The 16,442-nt window shown below is 37.1% G+C and overlaps 1 protein-coding gene and 1 long non-coding RNA gene across 3 annotated transcripts; one reads left to right on the top strand and one right to left on the bottom strand.

The window, feature by feature from the left end:
- The first annotated feature begins 3,792 nt into the window (after nucleotides 1–3,792).
- LOC149987468 (uncharacterized) lies at nucleotides 3,793–6,088 on the top strand. Of its 2 annotated transcripts, none has more exons than XR_016498289.1 (2): nucleotides 3,793–5,465; nucleotides 5,661–6,088. It is a non-coding gene; the product is annotated as an uncharacterized LOC149987468 (long non-coding RNA). The 2 variants fall into 2 exon arrangements; XR_016498290.1 differs by having other exon boundaries at nucleotides 3,793–5,199.
- Nucleotides 6,089–13,035: 6,947 nt separating this feature from the next.
- LOC112295406 (putative BOI-related E3 ubiquitin-protein ligase 2) lies at nucleotides 13,036–16,237 on the bottom strand. The gene is made up of 4 exons (XM_024546944.3): nucleotides 14,955–16,237; nucleotides 14,673–14,809; nucleotides 14,159–14,553; nucleotides 13,036–13,988 (listed from the first exon to the last, which is right to left on the bottom strand). Exons 1-4 carry the CDS (start codon nucleotides 15,008–15,010, stop codon nucleotides 13,437–13,439), a joined length of 1,140 nt encoding a protein of 379 aa, XP_024402712.1. The 5' UTR covers nucleotides 15,011–16,237; the 3' UTR covers nucleotides 13,036–13,436.
- Nucleotides 16,238–16,442: the final 205 nt, after the last annotated feature.

The raw sequence follows: 16,442 nt of genomic DNA on the forward strand, positions 1-16,442 counted from the left end.
AAATAATACATATTTTTACTTTTATTTTTTGCAAGATATCATAGTATTTATTGATTTATAAAATATGATTAAAATATTGTAGGTGCATAAATAAGTTCAAAAAATGCAATTGCAAATGTCACATAGTTCTATACAAAACATTCTTATACTTTACATACAATATATGAGAAGTATTTATTGTTCATAAAGATTTAAATACATAACAAAAAGCAGTACAAAATGTCATAGAATGCAACCAAAATTGATAATTAGACAAACAAGTTTCCAACAAAAAACTGAAGGAAAATCAAGAATGGACTTCTATAGAAAAAAAAACACCTAGAAAAATATATGTTTATCATGTATAGATTACAAACTCATTATTTTGTTTAATAAACCATCCACATACTGAAGATGTACACATACTAACAAGTGAAGAATGTCATCACCATACAAACATACACAAACATTTAAATATACACACAAGCATTGTGTATGTGGGCTATTTTTTAAACTAGGATTTTACTACACAAATGTGCACATCCTCATCAATTCACCTTAGGCACCATGTTTTAGAGTTTGGAGTTTAGGATTTTAGCTATGAAAGCAAGAAACATCAAATTGAGTGGATATGGTTAAGAAGCCCAGTCCTATATTTTGAAATTTCCATTACTTGGAAGGCATGACACTACTAGGTTAAGGGCCTCCTTCCGTGCTTGATTGTTGGGAAAAATTAAAGTTAGAATTCAAAACCCTCTCCCAATTTTTTGACACATCATTAGTTTTAACAATGGGGCTAGCAACTTGGTCTTAACCGACTTTGGAGATCAAAAAATGTGAGTGGAGCAATGTATTGATGTATCACTGGACATTTGACTTGTAATAGGAATTTATTAGATCTTTTTATGATCTCCTATGAAAGATCATAAACTGCTTTATTCCATTCCACATGAAAGTACAAAGTTTGAAAATGGGTGGACTTTGCCTTGCAGGGTCACTCAATGTAAGCAAAGTCTAAGAATAACATTGCCCACCTATTGAGCATGGAAGGAGGCCCTAATATCCAAGGAAGGCATGACAAGTGAGCTCACAACACTACACAAGGGTGGAAAGAGAGAGCGGAAGAGCTGGAGAGGGACCACGAAGGAAGACAAGAAAGAGATGGATCAGGCAAAGGGTGAAGAATGAAGAAGAGGAAGGGCTGATCTACCAGAGCGCACAGCTCCCCTTGCGAATGAGTTCTCACTGATGCGAACAAAATTGCAAAATGCAAAATAATGATATACTGTTGCATGTGGCAGACAGATCGCCCCAAGTGGGGCAATCAATGAGGCTGGACTTACAGATGAATAAGAGTATAAAATTGGGACGAGGATTCCCGCTGCCTTTAATTACCCCAGCAGCACAGTCTGACACAGGAACTAGAATCCGGGCGAATTGCTCTTTCCCCCCACCTCCGTTTTGAAGGGAGAATTGCTCCACCGGCAGCATCACATCTCGCTCATAAGTCAATTTGTTACTGTTTTGTGGACTGGCCTTGAGGTGGACTCTGTAAACGCGTGTAACAAAGGGCATCGTTGCGCTGTCGTCTGACCAGAGTGCTGCAGTGAAGGGAGTATTCTCGTCCAAGCCCTGGTCCACAAATGTGAGCCATGGAACCGTCCGTCACAACTGTGCTGGATTGGCAGCCAGACCGCTGGAACTGCAGGAGGTTTGTGAAGTGAGAATTGACAACATCCTGTGCACGTTTATAATCCCCCTATTTTTAATATTTGGGTTTTTTTTGGGTTAATGGGTTTTTGACGTGTTGGTTTGTTTTCCCGGAAGTGAAGCGCGATTGTTTTTTCACATGCTCTGAACATCTTACTTCCTCTGACAGATTGGATGACTGTTGAGAACTGAGGCTTTGGATCAATAATGATCCGCCATCATTTGATAAGCTTATGCTTAGTCTCTTCGTCTTCCTCTGGTTAATCTCCTGGAGTTTGATTCCCCTTTGAAGATGGTGTGCAGTCCGGTGACTAGTCTCTTCCGCTTATCCTACTTGTCGTTCAAAACCTGATGGCACAGTGTCAGGTTGGCGCGGATCTGGAGGCTCTTGGGGGGGGGGGGGGGTCAAGTTGCTCCCATCGTGTGGACATGTGTCTATCAAAAGTGGATGCCGAAAACAGTTACGAGCACAAAAATAGGTTCAGAGCTGGGCTCTTTTCATAGGGAGAGAGGCTTTCGGAGAGGATCTAGCCCTACTGCTTGGAACTTTGTCGCTGGGGGGGACATAAACCCAGCGTCTGTATTTCATCGCCGAGTAGAATATCGAAAACTCTACACACCCCACAAGTGTTCTTTGATCCCTCCGCGCACAGTCACGCTGAGGGCAGCGATACTTGCAGATGGAACCTGGCGGTGTTCCCGAGGAGGACGGTGAAGTGGTACCGTTGCAGCAGTGCGCATCAGAAAGGAGACGGGACAGCGAGGAGACAAACCTCTCTCTGTGTGTCCTGGGGTAGGGTTTGGTGGATCCATTTCTCCAACCTTCTTACCACAGGATGAGAACGAAAGACAACTTTTTCTCAGCCTTCACTGTGCTCTCATCCGCAGCTGCAGATCACAGCCACTCTCTCCTGTTGCACGCCGTGCGAAAGCTTGAATTCTCAATACGCGCAACCCCAGATTTAACACACCCAAAAAAATAATTAATGTTCCTTCACTTACTTCTGCAGTATTTTTACAGCAGCATGGAGATCATGGCCGTGAGAGAGAGAGAGAGACAAGCGGAAAACGGGTCAAACTTTGAATTGACGAGGGAGAGCTCATGAGTGAAGAAATGGCCAAGCCTCAAAGACTCGGCAAAGGTCGGTCATTAAAGGCACAATGAAACAATACAAGCAATCACGAGCCCTCTTTCTGAGGAGATGGAGGGCCTCTGATGCCACGTGGGATGACCAAGGCCCGGTGTAGAGGCACGTCCAAGGAAAGTCTGCCACGTGACAGATACAAAGAAGCCGTTGTAGTGAGAGAATCCCCATGAAATATCAATTATGAAAAGGAATTTACTGCTTGCTTGCGGAGAATTAATTTTGAAGGGGGATAAATACGTAAAAATATAAAAATATTGCAATGAATTCCACGTCAGCGGAAGGTTCCAACAGCTTCTAACCCCCTCTCACTTCCCCCTCCCAATTCCATCAAACCACGAAATGGATGAATGAATAATTAAATAGATGAAGTTATTATTTATGCGCGCTGCCCGAGATGGGCCTTTTGGGGACCAAGCAATGCCCACCTCCTTTTATTATATTATTTCTTCTGGACACGTGGATATGCCAAGAATCGATAGGCTATTCGTTGTTCTATGTAATGTAGTATATTCTAGAGGGAAGTAATTATGGTAACTGTATTTGGAAATTTTTGATTCCATATATAATAAATTTTCAATAATAGTGACTATAAGAGAAGTAAGAAGAATGAAAAAGGAAAAAAATAAAAAAAGGTATGTCCGATGATGATAATGGTATGATGCAGTTCCTTGCTGGGTCAAAGTAATATTGTGCTTTAAGAAGGGTCTCAATATAGCTAACTTTGCACCAAAAAATAAATAGAATACATAAAACATTATATTAATATATATATATACATATTATGTATATTTCGAAAGGATTTTTATGAAATGGGTGCCATGATTCTTTTAAACTGATTGTGTGTTCTTGCATTGTATAGATCGCCAAGCTTTTTTCTTTTCTTTTATTTTTTTCTGATAAAAGTAACAAATAAAATAGGTAAAAACAGGGCGTATTTATGGATATCATGTAAAAAGTAAATAAATGTCGTATTCACATAAAATTGATAAACGGTTTTCATCTACTATAGTGCCTTTTGTTTTCTCATTCCAGGACTCAATGTTTTAATAAGCTAAGGTGTAAGAACATGACACTCCCATTCTGTCAAAAAAAATATTGACTTTAAATAAATAAGTAAATAAATAATAACGGTTTTTTACCATCAAATACCATGGCACACCAATTTTAATTTTTTCCTCAATCCCACTACACATACAATCCAAAACTCGTCAACTCAACAAATCACCAATTTAATGCAATAGAATGGCTTAAATAAAAACGAACAATTAAATCACAAATCATAACAAATTTAAATTCACGTATTCACACCAATAGACAGACAGACAGACAGACAGACAGACATGCAGATGGACAAATGAACGAATATGTTCAAATGGACGAAGGAAAAACAGACGAATGACAAACTGTCGCACGGACGAATGTTTTTTCGCACACTGGTGATGGTGGGGGGGGGGCCTTGAACCAGCAGCTTTCTGAGACTTCGGGTTTTGTCCGAAGCGGAGCAGAACCTCATGAGCGGAGTAGCAGTCGCTGCAGAAGAAGCAGCACCAGCAACAGATTACGAAGAAGCAGAAGAAGAAGGAGCAGAAAACTGGATATTTCTGACGTACTCTGACTGCGCAGTAGAATCAGTAGCAGCCTTTGAGGATGGGTGGGTGCAGCAGGGCTGGCTGGCTGGATGCAGAGACACAGACAGTCAAATTCCTCGCCCAAACACACCCAGTCGCCGTCGTCGTCACGCTCAAATCACTCCAATCAAGGAATCTCACCCCGTGCCGGTCTAATTCTGCTTCGTCGTGGACAATTATAACTGAAACCACGGGGTTGCTGCCACTGACACCAACTGCCATAATGTGAGGTCACCAGTCTGTGATCTGGACTCTAGTTTCCTTAGAACCACGGTGAGAAGAGAGAAGAGAGAAGGAAATTGAAGAAGAAGAAGAAGAAGAAGGAGGAGTTAATGAAGAAGTTGAAGTCAACAAAGCGCATGCTGTCTGAGAAGAAAAGGAATCCTTTTACTCAGAGTGAGAGAAAGAGAGAGAGAGAGGGGGGAAAAGGCATGTCTTCAGATTTTAGGGTTTGAAGGCTGTGAAATTTGACGAGGATTTGTGCTGTCTTGGTAATGCTGCAACGATTGCTGTGACGATTGCTGTGACGACAGACGCCATCCCTCCGAAGATAGAGCGTTGAGAGTTCGTAGTTGTGAGCCGATGGGCTTCGAGGAGTGGCAACCATCGAGGATTTCAAAGTGATGAAGGGTTTGGTGCTGATGGAACCCCTACTCGCACCTTAGCCTGCAACGACATTAACGAAATCACTTCGGCATTATTTGTATCGCGATGGTTATTAAGCAAATCAGCGTGTAAGTCATCCTCCATCAGCTGCTAGGGCTACAGGATATCTCGTCACATGCGATTGAGTTGAATACTGTCACATGTATGAACATACGACGGATTCAGATGAAACAATGTCAACAATTGCATTCCATCACAGCTTAAGTGAAAAAATCGGCAAAAATTAAATTGCGCTGATAAAAGAAGACAACCCAGGCATTTCTCTTCTTTGCTGATACGGTACATTAGAAGTAATTAGGCACATCACAGATGGCAACAATGAGTCTCATCTGAGGTGATTAGATCTTCTTTTTATTAATTTATTAATTTATTAATTTTTTCTGTCTGCAAAAGAGATCATGTGGTGTTACAGCAACACTGGCTCTGTAATGTTTGCAAGAGAGAGTCTCGTAGCAGACTGCTGCGTGGTATGATTTGGTTCGAATCCATTGGGTGCACCTTACACACACCATGGTTTTAATTGTTGTAGGAAGGAATTCATCAGACCTTGCACTAAGAAAGGGGTTTGAAAGTTTCCAATCACCAACTGTGCATAAGTTACAACATGCAAGCAAATCATGGAACTTACTATGAGACTCCAACATTTCCCACCTCAAGTGCAATCAACACACCATCAGCACATGCAGCGATCAGGAAGGAAGCAGTCATACATACAGCCTTCAATGGTGCCACGACAAATAAGATTGAAATGAAGCCAATGACGACAAACTGCTCTCTCGGCTTGCTGTCAAGCCCATGGCGTTGCATCCATCCGTGTTGTTGTGCTTGTACAGTAATTGGAACTCTGGCCACCTTGTGACTTATAGACCACAATTGAACACACACACCCACACGCAGACACATACACATACACATACACATCAAAAAACATAAATAAAAACAATGATAACACCCCAACTCTTGTCAGATCCTGAAAATCTGCATGCAAGCAAGGCGCATCCAAGGGACAAGCAGCCGCACGTAGACGTTATGGTTATGTGGTCATCACTTGGGAGTATCCAAAGGCTGGCTAACTGGCTGTCCTGGCCACCGTCAAAGGGTGACCCTACCTTCCCTCCCTTCGCATATGACTCTGCAGCACCATAGCTGATAAGAATCCGGAGGCAATCTGCAGGCAGAAGAAGCATTTGTACTACTACTACTACTACTACTATTACTACTACAGGACACATTGCAGACATGCGAATTTGTTAAAACATAAGGTGTGAGAAGATGATTTGAGTGAGATAGAATGCCGGCAGAAAAAACTGGATGAGCATTCTGCAGAAACATGGGAAACCCAGCTCTCGTTATCTTTCCTTCACAGAACCACGACAAGATAGTGTGATTACATCACTGCAACGAACCTCCACTCCTGGCACTGCAAATCTCCACCAAATACACACACACTCTCCACTGCTTTTTCATTAACATGCTTCTCCTCATGATCTGCCACATCTTGTACAACAACTGTAGTAAAGCAACTAGGTTCTTCTTACAGATTGTGAGATAAGCAATTGCTGGGTGAGCATCTACCACTGCTGAGTCACTTCAGGTTCTCACATCCGCTAAAGTTGGACAATACCCAAGTGAGCATCTACTTCATGGAATTAAGTGATTTTGCAAACACTGAAAAAAAAAAAAAAACGAAAACCAAAGACTACCCACATCGTGAGATGATTGAAAACAGCGTTGATGTAGGAAAAAGTCATTAAACTAAGACCCTCCTGATGCATGCATTTATCAGAAGTGGGGTTCCAGTGCCACAAAACAACTGAATCAAATGGAAGACAGTGATTATCTGTGGATAGATGTGTAATTTTGCTCCCTAATTTCTTAATCCTAAAAAGTGGTGTTGAGTTTGATTTCAGCAAAAGACGATTTTTGTCGTTGCAAGAATGGATTAAGCATGTTTATGTTTGAAAAAAAAAAAAAAAAAAAAAAAAAAAACGATGAGTAGGAAGTGTATAAAAAAGGAGTAAATTAGAGTGTAGTATCTAGTAGCTTTGTTTTTTTGAAGTAGTGCAAAGTGATGATTTGAAGACCATGTTTAGCAAAGCCGCTTGAAGTAGATGAATGTTTAACGACCTTGAAGTGATGGCTTTCTTTAGAAATTTGTTTGTGTTAGTAAATGGAATCAAATGAGGAAAGTATAGTTTAATTCTGAAAGTGTACAAAGGCAACAAATTTGATGTTTGTTGTTTAAATTTATTTTGCACAAATGTCAAACCTATTAATAAATACAAATGGTTTCTTTATAAGTAAGACTGTATATTGTAATATATATATATCTATCGAGAGAGAGAGAGAGAGAGGGAGAGAGCAGAATCTCGAATAAAACCTGAATTGTTTAACAACAGATTAAATATTTCTTGAATTTAATAGTTTTGTAAGTGAACAAGTATTAAAAATTTTAAAATATTATTTCTGTGCTTTTGTTTTGGTAATAACAAAACCTGTTATCTTTACTGCTTTATTTTTTTTTCTTTTAATATTTGAGCCCTATTTTTTTAAATCCTTTGCGTTCATAAAATATTATAAAAAAATATAAATTGTACTTTTTTTTAATATTACACTAATAATCTAACTTCTTGTGTTTATAAAAATATTTTTAGAATATCTAAATTGTACAATTATGCAGTATTCAGATTGGTAAAGTGCATTTTCAATAATAATAAAATTATATATATATATATATATATATGAAAAAAAATTATAATAAGAAAAAATAAGAAAAACTAATTTTTATTAAAAATATTTGTTTATTTATTCTTCAAAACACAATGCACAAAACTCGGATAAAATAAACATATAAGAAAACCAAAAATATAAAAATTGAAAATAACATTTATTTTGTGTATTTTCTTTCTAATTACTAGACTTTCATACTAAGTTATGTATACATTTACTACTTTGATATAGATATAAGATTTAAAGATTTATTAGTCTTACATTTTTGAAAATCAAGATAATCTTTATAGAACAATTCATGTAATTTGCCTAAGTCTATGTTTCTTAAGATATTTGATTAGATTAATTTAAATTTAATTTAAATTTAAAAAATCATGTTAAAACTAAAAATACATTAATAATGAATTAAAATAGTGATCTTGCATTTTTAAGCATTAATTATTGTCAAAGTGTACTTAAAAATCAAATTAAACTAAAATCATTTTATGAATTATTCGATTTATGATTTATTTTTTTGGTCAAAACTTATTTGTCTTATGTTTAAAAATATATCTTAAAAAGTTTACAGTATTTTGTGTTAAAATTAGAAGTTATAGATTTACACATATCTTTACATTTACCTTAGATGACATTTAATGCAGCTTGACTATTACTTCTAAATACATATTACTAAATATGTGATAAGTTTAAATTCAAGCTTTTAAAAATATAAGCATGCATAATTTTATTGAAAAATTTAATAAAATTTAAAATTAGCAAATACTGACAACACGTGACTTATAGAAAATAATTATTCAAATTGTATTTATAATTTTAATATATACACTTAAAACACATCTTGACTGTCTAAATTTTTTGACTAAAATGTGATGTTTTAAATATAAGTTATTGTATATATTAAGAATTGAAAAAATAATATTTAGTAGAATTTCAATAAGAGCTTAATTATCATAACTAATTTTTTATCTATTAATAACAATTCTAATATCATAGTACATAAAAATTATTCTTTTTGATCCAAAATCATCTTGCTTTAAATAAACCTCTTCGAAATTTTATATTAACTCTAGTTAATAATCTTGCCATAAACAGAAAAAAATTTGGCAAAAATAAGATACAATTCTTAAGTTAATAAGAGTTATAATACTCATACTTATATCATTAACATAAACATGTACTAGTCTATAATTGGCATTGTTGCAATCATTAATAAGATAATTTTTGTCATGATATTTTTAAAGAGAATCCTTTTCAAAATCCAATGATTAATAAATATGTATGTATATATATATATATATATATATATGATTAAATTTAACTCATTATTATGTTTTTGAAAGTATGTGTATAGAATCATATTATAAAATATGATTTGCATGATTTGCTAAAATAATTTGAATTAGTAACACATTTGTTACTATAGTTCTTGGTTGTCGATAATAGAAATTTTAAATTAAAGATAGTTATAGTATAATCACTATTTTTTTAATTAAGATTTTCTACAAAAAAATCACATTCAATACATGATTTAAATTTGAACAAGTAGTCTACTATTAAATAATTTTAAAAAATACATGACTAGTAAAACTTTTGAGTTTCAAATATCACTTTTTCTTCATTAGTAAATTTTTGTTAATAAAGTTAAATATTTCATGATATTTATTTATAAAAAATTAAGTAAAAATTAAGTAAAAAATTAAATGATTTTGGATATTAAAACTATAAATATATATAAATAGCATGTTGAAAAGATTTGAATATTTTTTAAATATTAAAATTAGAATATTTGGTCTTTAAAACTTGTTTGAGTTTGTTTTAAACTAGAGACATCTTAACTAATTATTATCACCACTTCAAAAAAAATAAAAATAATGATCTTTATTTTAAAAAACATCTATATTATATATTTTGAAGTAATTAAGTTAAGTACATTTATTTTGTTGCAACTTATACAACATTTATAAAAAAATCAAAAAAAAATCAAAAAAAAAAAAAAAAAAAAAAAAAAAACTAAACTAAATTAAATTACAAAAAAATGCTGATTTAATTTAAATTTTTGTAAAATTATCATAGTTTAATCTACACTAGTACAATTATTCTTACAATGATTTTAAAATATGATTATACAATTAAAAAATTTTACAGAAAATAATTTTTTTCTACATTATGTTTTTTGTGGTCTTTACGTCCTTAATGAAATGTATATTTTTTTATAAATAAAATTTAAATCTATTAATTATTAATATCATATATAATTGTAATCAATAAATAAATCAAAAGTTTTCTATATTTTTTTTAAATCTACAAAATCATAACAATTACATTAAAAGATGATGTAAAAAATTAAATATAAATGTATACATATATTTAAACATTGAAATCAAAACGAGTATAAGATGCACCAAAAATCTTAAGTAGGATTTTGACAAATTATATATATATATATATATATATATATATATATCAATTTTTATCACTATATCAATTATTATGTCTCTATATCAATTTTTATGTCTCTTTAATATATATATATATATATATATATATATTAATGAGACATAAAAATTGATATAGTGAACCATAGAATTACTTCCTTTATGTAACATTAAAAATATATATATATAAATCTTTGATAATAATGCAAACAGAAATTTAAAAATATTCTTATTATTCTAATTTTAAAATAGTTAATTTAATTTTTTAATAATGAAATTTAGTATAAAGTCAACAAATAAAATCATAATTGTGAGTTAATCTTCAATCCTATAGCTTGTTCTAATAAAATGTGATAGCCTGAGCTTTTTAAGAGTCAAAGCCAAATTAGAGGTTTATTTCAAAAGAATTAATATTTTTATTAAAAAAATAATATTATGATATATAAATATCAGTGGAGAATCAAAGAATAATTTATTCCTGTTATTAGATATTTAAAAGTTAAATTTGAATTCAAAACTTTAAAAACTTAAATTAAATCCCAGTATCAAAAAATTAAATTAAATTAAATTATAGAGTTGATGCATGCATTGTAAATTCCAGTAAGGTAATACTGATAAATAATAGTAATAAGCGTAATATTTATTTTACAATAATTTTTGAACATTACAGGTTATTAATCAACTTAAGCTTGATGAATTTATCATTATTCTCATGTTTGAGTAGACACATGTGAATAGAGCAATAACCAACAGGGCAGTTGAAGGTTTATCAGAGACATTTATTACTTACATAATTAAATTTAAATTTAGTAAATTTTAATTAAATCATTGAATTGTAGTTATATTTTGTAAAAATAAGAAACATAGAATCTCTGTGAGTCAAAGTATATCCTGAAATCATAAAAGTGAATTTTCTTGAAATGATCATTGCAGTATCCCAGATTGAAAGATATGACACATATCTATATTAAGAAAGAAATAAATAAATAAACTCATCATATTATGAGTAAACCCACTTCAAAAAAATTACTTCATAAAAATCCATAAAAATCCATAAATGATTTAAAAAGACATGTTCCAATCACAATCAAGTAATATCAAGCATAAAAACAAACCTCAAAAGTAATACAATTGCCAATAAAAAATGTGCTTTTATTCAGGACAATAATAACAACACATTTACATGAATACACATACACACATATTTATATATATATATATATATAGATCACACATTATCACACATTATCACACAACCAACAATGGATAACAATAACAGAAACACCAATTAACAAAGACTATGATGACCTCAACCACCACAAAGGCACATACACAACAATAATGAAATGGCACCAAGAGCGTCAAGAAATTATGAGAATCAACAAACCATCATGGGATGCGACAACCCAAGAAGCCAATCAAGATGGCCCAAAGGATCCAATGATTCATCAATTTTATTTGATCACACACATGATCCCTTCTTCCCCATTTATCCAGTTTGGAACATATGATTGATGAGCTCATGGACACCCCATTATGGGAGAATAAGGGGGTGTGTGTTGGCTCCCAAGCACAATTGGCACCCTTGCCCTAAAACCCACCTCACACTTTCAAGTCCATGGCAGTCAATATGCTAATAATAAACGATAGTTACCTGTAACTGAAGGTGAAAAAGAGAATTTAGGGCTTCGAATTAGGGTTTAGGGGGTTGCTGCACTGTCAGTTGATTTAGTTGGGTAACTCTTTAAGAGTGACACTTGGCTTACAAAATTGCATAGAAAAGTGAAGGTTAGAGCATCAGTGAACGTGATTCACTTTAGCTGCAACAGGTGTTGCAGCTCGAAGAAAGTGGGGGGGGGGAGGGCATTGCGTTGCAAAACAAAGTAGATGAAGATCAGATGGAGATAGAGTAAAGCAGGGCAATGGTGTCAGTTCTGGAGTAAGTGCTATTTCTGGCGTATAGCAGCGGTATGGATATGCTTCATTCAGCACCGTGAAAGGTGAGTATGGTGGAGGTGGAATCAGAAGAGGATTCGAGGGATGGTAACTATTGGCAGGTGCATGCTCGCTTGCTCGTCAAAGCTGTTTCCTCGACGCGGTGGACGTGATTTGCTACAAATCCGTGTGCTAACGTGAAGGAATGTTCTAGATATTATATTATCCGGAATGTGCTTATAATGAGGAGAAACTGTTTCAGGTTAATTTGTACATGGGTACAGTAGATAGTTAGGTATTGTGAGTGGTATTAAATTATTCGCACACGAAGAAGTTTGCGGTATGACTAGAATGAATGGAGCGTGCACTTCCTGTTAAAGTTGTTTGTGTGAAGAAAATTTGGAAATGTTAGGGCTTACATGTAAGCGACCTGGAACGGGAAGTGTTGTGGTAAGTAGGCAAAACAATCGACGGTGCAATGATAATTATGTGAAGCTACTTGCATCGGAAATTGTCATCACAAAGGCTGATCGCGAATTGCATGCACTAGAGTGTCATGCCTTCACTGTCTAGAAATCTCTAAATAACCCCACATTTCTAAGGGCAGTGCTTGGACCTAGAAGGAGTTTTGATGATGTCCCCACTACACCTTCGACGAACTCAGGACAGGCTATTGCAGATAATGACCCTCACACCCGTAAAAGGCAGGTTACAGTTCAGAAGAAGGGAACAAAACTGTTCTTAATTGCTAAGATTCGTATCAGCATGGAAGTGGAGGTCACAAAAATGTAACTCAGCGATAACTACCCACAAAAAATTATTTTTTTTAAAAATAAAATAAAAAATAAAAAAATCAACATAACACAACATCAACAAAAGTACGAATAGGGTGCATATACAGCTCAACTGAAGATGAGTTGATCGGTGATGTAGTCGCCCTGACTAGTTTCAGGGAGTTACCATAGGCCCCATAGCAACTCGACATCCACAGAGAACCATCAACAATGGTATCCACATTCGCTCTTCCTTCGCTCGCAAAGGAGCGGCCTCCTAAAGCCCCTACCTGAGTCACCACCCCAGAACTAAGGGTGAAAATCTCCTGTAACTAGACACAAGCCTGTGTACAATTGTATAAATGGGTCTGATGTCGGTGCCCTTTGTGGCACCCACCGAGGATATGGTTTGTTGGTGTTTGAGTTGGGAGCTCATGACATGAATACTTGGACGCTGGCATTCTTGGGTGTGCGGCAAAGGGGGCAAGCGTGAAGCTGGCCCTCGCAATCCTGACACAAGCACAGATGCCGGCATGGCAGAAGGAGCATGGAGACATCATTGCATCTGCACACCCTGCAAGTGCGCTGCTCACGAAGCTCCTTGTTTTCATTGAAGGTTCGAGTATGAGCATCGTTGATATTATCAACATAAGACGAGGCACAGTCATCCGCTTCACTGTCTCCACACCCTTCTTTACTTTGATTTAGGCTCAAGGGAAACTGAGCTTGCTGCTGAGCATGTTGCAAATTGGACCTCAAGATGCTCACCATAGATTCCATCTCCCGAGCCTTAGTTTGCCAGTGATGCAGTTCAGCATTGAACTGTGTGTACCGCTTCATCAAGTCTTGATTATGGCGCTTCACCTTATCCATTTCAGCATCCTTCTCTCGCAGTCTACTAGCGAATCCTTCCTCCATTGTTGCAACAAGATGGCGAGAGTACCGCTGTCTTTTCTCTTCGAAAAAAGACTTGAGCTGGTCATTCTGAGAGAGTCAAAGCAGAACAAATGAAGAAGATTAAGTTATCGGCCAGAATTACGCTTATTACTTAATTAATTGAGAGGTCCCATTACACACACAAATAGAGTAGCAGAAACAAAATTATTGTACATTGCGCTGCTAGGTGGAGTGCAGCATGACTGTGGGATGATTACCTGAATCTTTAGAAGTTGCTCAATTTCATCGTCTCTATCTTGCTGCAAAGGTGCAGCGAGACCGTCGGGCATGTTGGAGGCGAAGTTCTTCGTTACCTCGACTCTCCCGCTCGTGGAAACTGGAGAAGTAGAGCGCAGCCGATCATCCTCGAAGGTAAGCCGCAAACCTGTCGAAACACCTGTAGATTGAGGGTTAACCACAGATCCGGGGCCAGTCTGGGGGAAGTCGGACACGATCAATGTCTGTGGACATTGCTGTTGCCATTGACTGCGTAGGTCGTCTCCTTCTCGTGCCCTCTTGCGGGAATTCGAGAGAGGAACAGCAGCAATCTCTTTGTCGCCGCCGTTCAGTGATGAATCCAGCTGCAGCGTGTAACCTTGCCGCCCACCTACTACTGCAAAACCGAGTACATCCGATACTTAAGTGAGCCCCAATCTCTCGAACGTTCATCTGTGAAAAAGAGGCTGATTCGGGGCAGGTAAATTTAAAGGGTTTTAGTGTCTAAAATCTCACATTGGTTGAACAGGCGATAACGATTCGATCCGGTCACTACAGGGGACGGATTCTGGAACTTCCCGAAATATGAGCTCTGATTGAGCCCTGCCGCCAAGAAGGTGCGATGATCTTCATTCCCACCAGCAGCTCCAGACCTGATCCAAATCAGAGAACAAAATCAGCTTGATCATCCGGAACAAGCCCCTCCGCATGAAAAAAGGCTACCAACAGCCACAATGAAAGTTGAGTTTCCACGCCCGCTGTGGCGAAAGCCGCTCAGAATGTAGAATCGGTCTATACCTGTTGCTTCCATCGGGAAGAACGACGTTAGCCGGATACTGTGATTGCACTGCCATTGCAAATGCCTGTCCGCGTATTCACAAATCCCAACTTCAGTTACCAATCTAGATGCCTTAACTCACTTCTGAGGATACGGTGTACAGCGTCAATCCTATCCCCACGTCCTTGATATGTAAGGACCTGAGGCTCGTCCTACCAATAGCTGGTTACGGAACACTGCTGTGACGAAAGGTTCCCTGTTTGTGTGCGTAATTCGCGACTAATCACATCACATCCCTCCGCCGGAGAAGTACTGGGACGTCAAAAGACCTTGTTGAAAGTGTGATCCAGGTAAGGATGGCTTGGTGGAGATCTTGGCGAGCAAGTAGTAATACCCGGAGGAAAGGTGCATATAGTTGAGGAACTCAAAACACCCCCGGAATTGAGAGGTATGGGGAAGGTAGACAGAAAGGCATGGCAGAAACTACAGCACCATCGGTACCAGAGGAGAATAAGAGCGACAGACGGCTGATAATTGCAGAGGGCAGGCGGGGAGACAGAAGAGGAACGGCGTGTAATGATAAAACATGACCAGTGGGATTCATTTCTTTCCGCAGTGAAATTAGCAGGATGCGCACAACATCTTGGCCTGGCACCCCATCTCTCTCTCTCTCTCTCTCTCTCTCTCACTCCCTCTTTCTCTGTCTGTCTGTCTATCTGTCTCGCTCTGTATCCCTTTCTCAGGTCGACACAAGTACAAGCCCCATCGTCATCCTCATCACTCGTTGGCTCTCGTCACCCACTTGTTCTACGACTTCTACCCACTCCCACTCAAGTTTCAACCTTGTTGAAATCGTCAGGCATCAACAGCAAGACAGCTTCATGATCACGTTCATTCACTCATTCACTCACTCACTCAAACACTCACTCACTCACTCGTTCGATTGCTCGATGCTTGACCACCATGAAAGAAGCAACATGATTTCATATGTTCTCCTCTCTGGCTCGCTCTCTTCTAGCTCTCTTTCTCTCACTCACTCACGCACTCTTTCTCCCCACTTCATCCGCGCCTCACTTTGTCCGTTCCCCCATCCGCCCTCTTTGTCACATTCCACGAAAAGGTCCCCGCGATGCCTGGCCTCCTCCCGGTCTGACTAACATTAACGCATGTGCTAATTCTCCCCCTCTAGAATCAATCCCTGACACCCGACGACAGTGACAGTGTGTGTGTGTGTGCGAGATTGTTGAAAATTGGATGTACGCTCCAAGCCCCCTACCCCCACCCGACGACTGCTGGGCACTGGGCCCTGAAGGGTGTGTGTGTGATGACAGAGAGGGAATTTCTATCCCAGTCAATGAGCTCCCAGATAGAAACTACTCACAAATTCATACGCAAACTAGTTGACCCCACCTCCTTCCTTCACCCCGTTCATTTCATTCATTTCTTCCTTCCATTCCCCGCCCTCCCTCGATCCTCCTCGATCCTCCTCGATCCTCATTCTCCCCTTC

The sequence above is a fragment of the Physcomitrium patens genome, chromosome 18 (genome assembly GCF_059467195.1).
Source record: "Physcomitrium patens ecotype Gransden chromosome 18, ASM5946719v1, whole genome shotgun sequence".
Taxonomy (NCBI): domain Eukaryota; kingdom Viridiplantae; phylum Streptophyta; class Bryopsida; order Funariales; family Funariaceae; genus Physcomitrium; species Physcomitrium patens.

Bases quoted from the DNA above. Each gene is read 5' to 3' on its own strand.
- LOC112295406 (XM_024546944.3), bottom strand. From the start codon at position 15,010: ATGGCAGTGCAATCACAGTATCCGGCTAACGTCGTTCTTCCCGATGGA. The intron at 14,810-14,954 runs GTATAGACCGAT...GATTTGGATCAG, and splicing joins CTTCCCGATGGAAGCAACAG to GTCTGGAGCTGCTGGTGGGA. The intron at 14,554-14,672 runs GTGAGATTTTAG...TCGGTTTTGCAG, and splicing joins TTATCGCCTGTTCAACCAAT to TAGTAGGTGGGCGGCAAGGT.